A 10295-nucleotide genomic window follows, 5' to 3' on the forward strand; every position below is an offset into this window, starting at 1 on the left:
ACTACAGGTGGGACTTGATTTTGTACATCGGGAATTGATTGGATTGTTGGATTGTTATTGTTTGGTATTACTCATGTGAATGACAGGTTGCTGGAGGGGAAATGGTATTGTTCCACTCTTGCACCGGTGAACAAGTAATCATCAAATTCACGAGGGCAGTTTTTTTGTGTTTTTTTTAAGTGCATGTATAAATCATTTATAAGAAATTCTGCAATATTCCGTAAAAAAGGTTCAATTTTGATTTCATTGGTATTGGAGTTTTGAGTGAAACTTTAAAGATTTTTGAGTGAGGTCTAGAAGCTGGCCATAAATCTCATGAGTTCAATGGGAAAATGCTAACAATATCTCTCTTATCCAGGAGAGAATTGGCTGGTGAATGACAATCATGGCTCAGGTGCTTCATATGGACTCCAATTTTCCTGGTAAGATCCAATTTTTTCTGCACATAATGTATTGTTTGTATTTTGTGATTGTATTATCCTTTCCCTATAGTTCATCCGCACTTAGGAGACTAACTAGTAAAGTAAATCCTTGATCTGATCATAGCGTAAAGTTTATTCTTTTTCCTGTTGTCTGATTCTGAGATTAGACTAAGATTTCCTGCAGTTTAAATTTGTTTCCTCTGTCCTTAGGGAAGATTAACCCCCCGGCGCCCCCCTCCTTGCACGGGAAGGAACAAGAGGCTCCATACTCTGTAGAGACCCCCTACGGCTACCGTCTGGACCTGGACTTCCTCAAGTATGTCAATGATATTGAGAAAGGAAACACTATTAAGAAGGTGCCAGTGCAGCGGCGCCCACGTTACGGCTCACTTCCACGAGGCTACGGCTACACGGGCTCCTGGTGGACCTCCACTGAGTCGCTGTGCTCCAACGCCAGCATGGACAGCCGCCACTCGTCATACTCCTATTGTGCGCCAGGCTTCCACAGTACACAGCGGCCCAACTTCAGTACGGCACGCGTGGAGAAGACCTTGCTGGATGCTCGCCGCAAGCTGGAGGAGGAGAAGGATGGCCGTCGTTTCTCAAACCTGGGCAGCATGCACAGCAGCGTTGGCGGCTCCAATACATCCCTGTCCAGTGCTCACAGCTTCAATCGTGCCCAGGGAGGTGGCTCCTATACGCCAATTAGCTCTGGCTTGTCCACACCCGTCTCACCGACACCTGCCCATCTGCAGCACGTACGGGAGCAGATGGCCGTCGCCCTGCGGAAGATTCGGGAGCTGGAGGAGCAGGTAAAGACCATCCCAGTGCTGCAAGTGAAGATCTCTGTGCTTCAGGAAGAGAAGAGGCAGCTCAGTGTGCAACTAAAGAGCCAGAAATTCCTGGGCCACACGCTGGGGTTCAGTCGAAGCCGTCCAAGAGGAGACCTTTATATCGACATACCCGAGGAGGAGGCGGGAAACGGGGCAGGAGCCTCGAACAGAGCCACAGGGAGTCTTTCACCTACCACTCCGGGCTCCCTCCAGGACTCAGGATGTGAAATCGAGGAGACGGTAATTGTCGGTGGAGCTCGTCCGGGTGCAAAGCGGGAGGTGCGAACAGTCGGTGTGGGGCCTGAGGCGGAAGAAAGGAGTTATCGTCATGTAGGAGTATGGGTGCGAGAGGAAGACTTGGGGCTTCTGCCTGAAACTGAAGCACTCAAGACTAAGGTGGGGGTTTTAGAAGTTCAGCTGAGGGAAACGATGCAGGAGCTACAGAGCGCTCAGCAGCAAGTCGAAGGGGCTCAAAGAGAGAGACAGGCTCTTTCCCCTCAGGTAGACCATGCAGTGAGAGCTACTAGTCTCGGCTGGCAGGAGCAGCAGGGTCAGGCTGGTGCCGGTCTCCACACTGTTGTCAGTTTTACCCAGCAACCTCATCAACAGAGGACCGTGGGGATCCAAGTGTACACATTGGAGCAGCCCACAGTGGTGGGTGTGGGAAAGCTGCTAAGAGCCCAGAGTTGCAGTTCTCCCGCTCAGCCCGTGTCTGCACCGGAGGGGCCCCACAGAAGACATGCAGAGTCCCCAGCAGCAGAGGGTGTGTATGAAATGATACACTACTGAAAACAACCTAAACACGACAAATGTAATTACTAAATTTTTGGGTGCCATTTTAACTATTTAAGGGATAGTTCACCATTTACTCACCTTCATGTCGTTCCAAACAGATCGATCTTTTCTATGGAACACCAAAAGATGCTGAATATTTTTGTTGCTCTTTCCTATGCAATGAAAGTAAATTGGGATAGATACTGTTTAGCTCCTGAAATTACAAAGAAAGCATCATAAAAACATATTGAAAGTGATCAATACTAATTATACCCTATATTAGTGTTCTGACACCATACCTATATTCAGATATGGAAGACACAATGTGCCTAGGTTAAAAAGTAATAAGGGTTAAACCTCATTGGTTGATAGCCATTTTCTATGGCATAGCCAGTTTGAATATGCAAAATAATTTGGTTTAATACTTACATAAAAGGGGTTGTATGGATTTAGAAGACATCAGAATAGCACATAAAGGAGCAGTCATTCTACACTTTTCATTCCTTTGACTTTCATCCACACAAGTGAATTTGGGACCGCGGAAACGCACGCTTATGTGAATTTCAAAGCATTGCGAAGTTCAAGTTTGGTGAACTCTGACTAATTCTTATCATGTGAAGACGTGTAACCAATAGAAGATACGTTACAGCGTGTCCTTAGCTGAATTAAATGAACACAAAGTTTAAAGCTGTATTTTTACATTTTGGATTGGTTATTGTTTGTTATATGTTAAAGTTGTTTTTAAAACAAGGCACCACAAAGCATGGCGTTAAATTACGTCAGTGTTTTTTGCATGCTCAAAGTCTTGTCTCCCCTCCCACATAAACATATGTTGATATGTGAATAAAAGCCTTTATTCAAACTGTTTATCAAATAAAGCGATCTCTTCAGAAAATTTGGGCTAAACTGCTCAATTCATATGGATTAGTTTTATGATCTCTTAATGAACTTTTTAAAACGTCAAATTGGTAGTTGCGTAGCTGTCAATGGAGGGTACAGAAATATCTCAGATTTCATCAAAAAGATCTTCATTTGAACGAAAGTCTTAAGGGTTTGGAAAAACATGACAGAATTTCATTTTTAACTCTAAGTCAGTTGGACTACTACTTTTTATTGTGCTTTTTTGTCACTTTTGGAGTTAGACCCATGTTCTTTTTCACGTTCACAGTATTGAAAATACTTCTTTCTTTTTCCGTCACTTTTTTCTTCTTTTTGTGTTCCACAGATCAAACAATCATCCTTTAAATCCCTTAAATTATTTTAGCAGTTGTGCTAATTTAGACTGTTTCTGTTTTGTCCTCCAGAATTACCACGTGAGTTTCCCATTGCAATAAGCTCTAAGCAGGTGCGGGAGGTCTTGAGAAGCGAAGTGTCCAAATCAGTGCCAGTGACCAACCAGGCAACCGCTATGGAGACAAAGTGCAGCCAAGTGGCTTCTGTCTGCCAACGGCTAAATGAGGGAGATATTTACCAGCAACCATCAGAAGAAGACATCCAAATCGATCCATCAAAACCAGGTTCGCTTTGAGTAACTGGTGAAAACAATGAGTCAGACATCTTCCATTTATTTAGTGGTGTTTCTCACAATGTCCACTTTGTTTGTACTGTCCAGCCTCCCCTCAGTCCACACTGAGGTCAATCATGAAGAGAAAGGCTGATGGGGAACCTGGCTCTCCGTCCACTAAAAAGAACCTGCAGTTCATAGGAGTCAATGGGGGGTAAATACAAAATTATGTTTATTAAATAAACAACAAGATATGTTGCAGTTGTTCGTGTTTTAACAGTATTAGCATTGAACTATCTATTGTTCCACCTCACATTTTGTGACAATCGAAAGAACAAAATGGCTCTGTAAAAGGAGTTTTACTAGAGGGTTTCATGACCCTTTAAGGAGAATATTCCTCAGACATTTTGGTTAAGTTTTTTTTCTTCTACGCATTCAGACTCAATTCAGACTTTTTGTGGATAATTTAATGTGGATGTGCTAATTACTCATGGTTTTTGGAAACTTTAAACTTCTTAAGAAGTTTTAGATTAAACTAAAAGACAAAATGTGTAATTTCCAAAGTTCTTAGAATCTATTATTTAGCTGCCCAACACCTTTGCTTCTATCAGGAACCACACATCTATAGTTTAGATTATCCATTTAGGATCCATTTTATAAGATCAGAGGGTTTTATGTGAGTATTTTGCCGCAATCTAGTAAAAAAACATCACTATTGTGCTCTGCAGGTATGAATCGACATCCTCTGAAGAGAGCAGCTCGGAAAGTTCAGAAGATGAGAGTGATGCAAGCGAATACCACGAGGCTACAGAGAAACTGCCGGATTCTGCGGCACAGCCATCTCAGGTGACCTCCTGCATCCTGCAGCCCACCTCTCAGACAGCAGATGCCCAAACACCTCAGCAAAGCACTGCCCAGCCACCAGCCAATCACACTGCAGCACAGCTAAGCACCAGCCAATCACATGCTACGGATGCAGCTACCCAGCAACAGGTCACCCAGTCACCAGCTGCAGAGGCAGACATACAGCACTGTGTAAGCCAATCGTCAGTGACCGCCACGGCTCATCCGGAGGGTGTCGTTCAGTCAGCAGAGTTCAAATGCGTTTTTCAACTGCATACCTCTAAAAGCACTGCCGTTTCTCTTACACAAAACTCTGACCAGTTATCATCCACCAGCATTGCAGCGCAGCAATCCAAAGCCACTGATTCAAATGTCCAACCAGAGGTTTCAGACCTCGCTGCTCAACAGACGACAACTCAGTCACAATCCACCCGTGCCAAACCTCAGCAAGATGTTAGCCAATCAGGAACCGCTGACCTCACCTCCCAACAGGGAGCAACCCATTCACAATCTACTGATGCTTCAGCAAAACAGGACATAGCCATATCCTCCGTCACTGATACAGCAGCAAACACAAGCACCACCCCCACTAATAAACAAGCAAGCAGGTAGTTTGACTCAAATCAGTGACACAAGCTATTAAGAGATTCACTGTTGATTATATAAGTTGGCAAGCATTTTCTCCTTCTTTTCAGGCTGGAATTGAGTGGCAGTCTCATGACGGCTCTCCACACCTTGCAGAAGGCCCTCAGCGAACCAAATGCATTTAGCCATCAAGAAGCGGTATGTTCGTCAGTTGTGTTTTTATTATGATAAAGGACGGATGCCATAGTTCATAATATCTTCAAGATATATTTAAGGTTGTTTTAAAAGTACGGAAGTGAAGTATGTAATTATTTTGCTTAGAAACTGTCTGATTTCCAAAAACATGGATGGAATCTCAGAATCCAGTCATAAAAGGGAATTTACAGTATAACGTGGAATGTCACAGGATATGGCAAATTTTGGATGAATTGAGTCAAAAGTTGGGCTGTACACTTAATCAAATCGAAATGCAGACTATCATATTGTCATGTCATATATACACACAGAAGCTCAAAGGTCTTCGCGACAATCCCTTCAAAATGTAAATTTGGTTTAACTTGAAGAAATTGTGGCAGAAGTACATTACTACTGTACAGTAGAATGTGTTTCTCAGTGTAATAATAATAATACTTTTTTTAAATGTTATTTTTAAGGAATATCACACAATTATAGTCCCTGTTTCATTTTAGCAGTAAAGCTCTTTTGTGCACAACTTTGTTTGGCAAAAAGGAATTAAGTTTTCAATTCATTTGAATTGTAATAGATTAATTGAATTATGCCTTCATTTTATTACCACCTTTTTCTGCTAATGAATTTGTATTAAATATAAATTCCATTCAATTGATTAGACATGCTTTGTGTTTATTAAAATGTAATTTTAAACCAGAAAAATATAGAAACAGGGAAAATAAAACTGAACTTTGGAAAAAATCAAGTTGATTTCATAGGGCCCTAGTATTTGCAGTATCTCCAACTGCATAATTTCCATTGTGCTCTGTGATGCTTTTAAAATATTAGGCAAACATCACTATTGTTATAGCTCATTTTACAGTACTTCCCACCTAAAACTTTGCCATGGACCATGTCCAACACTCTTTGTGCGACAGGCATAAATAATATAAAAAATAAAAAAAACGGGGATCAGAATATCATACAGACTTGAGGCAATACCTGGGCAGCTGTCATTCCAGCTCCGACATTGTGGTGGCAAAGTGTGCATGGAAAAACACCACCCACATTTTCTAAAGAAAATCCAAAAAAATCTAGTTATTTTTGCATTTCCAGTTGGGTGGTGCAGAAATGACACACTTCACCTTTAAAATAGTTATTCAGTTCCATTGATTGAACATGACCTGTTTATGGCAAGACAGGGCATTAAAAGCCGTTTGTGTCTTGTGTTGTGTTGACAGAGGACGGCCTACACCAGCGTGCTGCAGGAGTGGCTCAGAGTGTCCTGTCATAAGGCTGCTGACATTGCAGTTGTCAAGGCATACATGGACACCTTTGCCTCCATTTCCCCGCAGCTATTGGAGTTTGTCATCAACATGGCTGACGGCAATGGAAACACAGCTCTGCACTACACTGTCTCTCACTCCAACTTCCCTGTAGTTAATCTGCTGCTGGGAACTGGTGAGTGACGCTCCTCACATCTCCGAGCAATGCTCACTACTGCTGACACACTGTTTTTGTGCGTGCTGTGTCACATTACATCTTTTCTCTCCCTAGGCAGTGGATCTGTAGTTCCCAGCATGCTTTGCTAGGGACTGCATTAGGAGAGTTAATTAGGGATTAGGTGTCATTGTAGGTGTTTTCCAGTAAAGGGAAAGACATGTTAGTGTTTAATGTCAGTTATGTTGGACGTTTAGCTTAGTTTCTGTAATGTGCTCTTGTGCTGAGACTGTGGGCAGCTTTATGATTGTTGTTGGCTGAGCTTAATTGCTTCACTCAATGAGTAATATTTATACTAATGTCGGTACTGACAGTAATTAAACCTCAGTAAATTAAGAAAAATAATTAAGTTGGATCAACATAAAAAAATGCAGTTTGACAAATGTAATAGTTAAGTTAAACATATTACAGTAAATTAATTTGACCTATTTCAATTAAATTGAGTTGACCCAAATAAAGTGATTTACTTTGAAGAAAGTTTTTTAAATTTACTATTTAATTTACGTAATTCAGTTAAATTAAGGATAATGATTTTTTTTAGTGTAATATTCAATTCACCACATTAAAAGTAACAATAATATTGTATAAACATTGTTAATATTTAACATATGAGGTTCTTTACACCGTTTTAAATTAATTGTAGATTACATTTATTTTAGTGTTCAGTTGTTTCATGTACACTTGAATAGTTAAAAAGTTTGGGGTGGGTAAGATTTTTTTTTTTCTTCTAAGAAGTCTCATCAAAGCTGCATTTATTTGATACAAAAACATACAGTAAAAACTGCAACATTGTGAAATATGATTACAATTGAACTGTTTTCTATTTGAATGCATTTAACATTTTTCAGTATCATTACTCCAGTCACATGATCCTTCAGAAATCATTGTAATATGCTTTGATGCTCAAGAAACATTTATTATTGTTCAAAAGAACAATATTTATTTGAAACAGAATTTTGATCAATTTAATGCATCCTTGCGGAATAAAAGTATGAATTTTTTTTTTTTTTTTTTTATCCTACAGACTTTTGAACAGTAGTGTACTTGTGGCCAAAAATATGTCCGTACCTTTTTTTTTACCATGTGACAGAGCTATATCTGTACCTCTTATTTATCAGCTGGCCTTGTTTTGTAGGCCTCTGTAATGCTGACAAGCAGAACAAGGCCGGTTACACAGCTATCATGTTGACAGCTCTGGCTGCCTTCAACTCTGACAGTGACCTTCAAACCGTCCTACAGCTTCTCTGCACAGGCGACGTCAATGCCAAAGCCAGCCAGGTGCGCCCTCTTCTGGTCAATCACTATACTTGAATGTACGTAAGTCACTGTGTGATCCGTATTGTTCTGATGCATGTGTGTGTGGTAGGCAGGGCAGACGGCACTGATGCTGGCGGTCAGTCATGGGAGAGGGGACATGGTGAAAGCTCTGCTGTCCTGTGGAGCCCAGGTGAACCTGCGTGATGATGACGGCTCCACGGCGCTCATGTGTGCCTGTGAACACGGTCACGTGGATATCGTGCGGCAGCTGCTGTCTGTGCCAGGCTGTGATGCCACGCTCACTGATAATGTGATTACTTCTTTGTTTATCAAGCATAATCCATTCAATTCTGTCTTTATTCTTTATCTTCTTTTTTTTTTTTTGCATCTTAAGTGTGGTATGCTATCAAGCATAATCCTTTATTATTATTTCTTAGAAGAAAAAAAATGAAGCAGTTCTACTAAAATTATATATATTATAATGTTATACGTTTGTTTGCCAAATCAAAGTGCAATCAACATGCAGGAAAATTTGGCATGTAAAGGTCAAAAGTTTCTTATCTCTTTCCCTGACAGATTTTTTCTTTAACAAAGTTGCCAGCCAGCGCCAGCGTTTCCACAAAACTGTCTTGGCCACCAGAATATCTGAACATACAGTTTATAAAAAGAAAGTACAGGGCCTCTGCTTCTAATAAAATATAATCTAGCTCCATGCAAAACAAAAGGCTGAGAAAATTGCGTTTTTCAGAACAATGATCAAAACATAGATGGAGTAGATCGAGTCCATCAACACCCTCAAAACTTCAAAATCCTATAGCTCATCCTGGGTCGACATTTCATTCAGTATCATTAGGCAGTTTTGAACTTATATGCTGTTTGATGGTCGCGTTATCTTACACGTGCGTAAGCAATCTTCTATCACTTGTTTCTGTTGCTTGTATTTTTTTATTTTAAAACTAAAATAAATTCTATATTTTAAAATATATTTCAAAACTTTTAACTGACTTTTTATTCAAAGTGGAAGAAAAATGTTATTTCCTTTACCTTGAAGGTATAACATTTTTCTTTAAACCAAATGAAACCAACATGAATACATTTCTAAGAACTTGCCACTTAAAAGATTTTTACTTTTCGGTAACACTTTACAAATAGGTTCCATTCGTTAACATTAGTTAACTGCACTAGCAATGACGAATACTTCTAAAACAGTTATTCATCTTAGTTTGTTCATCTTAATTTCAACATAATACATTATTTTAATCAGTGGCGGCTGGTGGGTTTTAAAATAGAGGAGGCACTCTAAATCGTAGCGGTCTGGAGATCCTAAGGAATTTTTTTTTTCCGTAACTGCTTTAAAATTGCTTTTTTGGTCACTTCTAGTGAAATGATACATAAACACCAAAGACCTAGTCTATCACTTGAAGCAAAAATCCATCTTTCTGTCCTTTTAAATGCCGTTTAAGGAAGCTGATTGCTGTAGCCTGTCCATCTTGTGGTCAGGCATGTGGTCTTCCTTCATTTTTAATTTGTAGCTGCTGTTCGAATGGCAGCGTCGCCAATTTGTTGGCAATCAAATATTCATATCTCTACTCTCCATAATGAAGGTAGATGATACATTTTCTATTGTATCATTTATTACGTCTCTAAGATGATTGGTAGCCTCCTCTGATATTGTCTCTTTTTTCTCAACACTCTATTTGATTAAAGTGAAATAATCGCGGGTGATTGGCTCTTCTCTTCTCCATCTATGGATGTGCCGCCTCCTCTTCTTTTTCCCCTCAGACTCGCCTTAGCACAGTTTTCCGAACGATTGTTATCACCCTTCAGTAATATTTTATGGTGTTACAGTGGTGAAATTACAAACAAGAAATGCCCATTCTGCGACATAAAATTAATAACTGGGAGTTTTATTAACATCCTTTTTTAAATCATCCTTCTCCCTTTTCCACCCCAAATGTTGGGTAGGATGTGCCTCCCTTGCCTCTCCTGCTGCTTAATCCCACTGATTAAAATCAAAAATTGTATCTGTTAATATTATTTAATAAATCTGAACTATCTATGATTATGTTGTATTTTTATTAATTTAATGTAAACAAAGATAAATAAAAAAATTGACCAAATGTATCATTAGTTAATTTTAGGTAATGCATTATTTAATGTTACCTTATTGTAAAGTGCTACCCCTTTTACTTTATTGTAGACACTCATATTTGTCTTTATATTTCGCTTTTCTTGTATGTAGTTTCTTTTCTGTTGCTGTTTTACAGGATGGCAGCACGGCTCTCTCCATTGCTCTGGAAGCCAGTCAGAATGACATCGCTGTGCTTCTGTATGCGCACCTCAATTTTGCCAAGCCGCCTTCCCCTGTAAGTGTGCTTGCTCTGTTTACACCTAACACGTGTCGAAATA

The 10295-nt window shown here is 39.9% G+C and overlaps 1 protein-coding gene across 2 annotated transcripts in view; it reads left to right on the forward strand.

The window, feature by feature from the left end:
• Positions 1 to 10295, forward strand: part of kank2 (KN motif and ankyrin repeat domains 2) — a 30734-nt gene that overhangs the window by 18065 nt on the left and 2374 nt on the right. For both annotated transcript variants that reach the window (XM_077213440.1, XM_077213441.1), the window contains exons 3-12: positions 359 to 422; positions 633 to 2018; positions 3334 to 3546; positions 3642 to 3747; positions 4262 to 4984; positions 5072 to 5159; positions 6371 to 6590; positions 7765 to 7907; positions 7996 to 8196; positions 10154 to 10252. In XM_077213440.1, the coding sequence (XP_077069555.1) occupies positions 377 to 422; positions 633 to 2018; positions 3334 to 3546; positions 3642 to 3747; positions 4262 to 4984; positions 5072 to 5159; positions 6371 to 6590; positions 7765 to 7907; positions 7996 to 8196; positions 10154 to 10252 (3225 nt within the window). In that variant the 5' untranslated portion in view covers positions 359 to 376. The remainder of the gene's footprint in view (positions 1 to 358; positions 423 to 632; positions 2019 to 3333; positions 3547 to 3641; positions 3748 to 4261; positions 4985 to 5071; positions 5160 to 6370; positions 6591 to 7764; positions 7908 to 7995; positions 8197 to 10153; positions 10253 to 10295) is intronic.

The sequence above is a fragment of the Siphateles boraxobius genome, unplaced genomic scaffold (assembly GCF_051911475.1).
Source record: "Siphateles boraxobius isolate OS27281-9 unplaced genomic scaffold, OSU_SipBor_1 66, whole genome shotgun sequence".
In the NCBI taxonomy this organism is placed as follows: domain Eukaryota; kingdom Metazoa; phylum Chordata; class Actinopteri; order Cypriniformes; family Leuciscidae; genus Siphateles; species Siphateles boraxobius.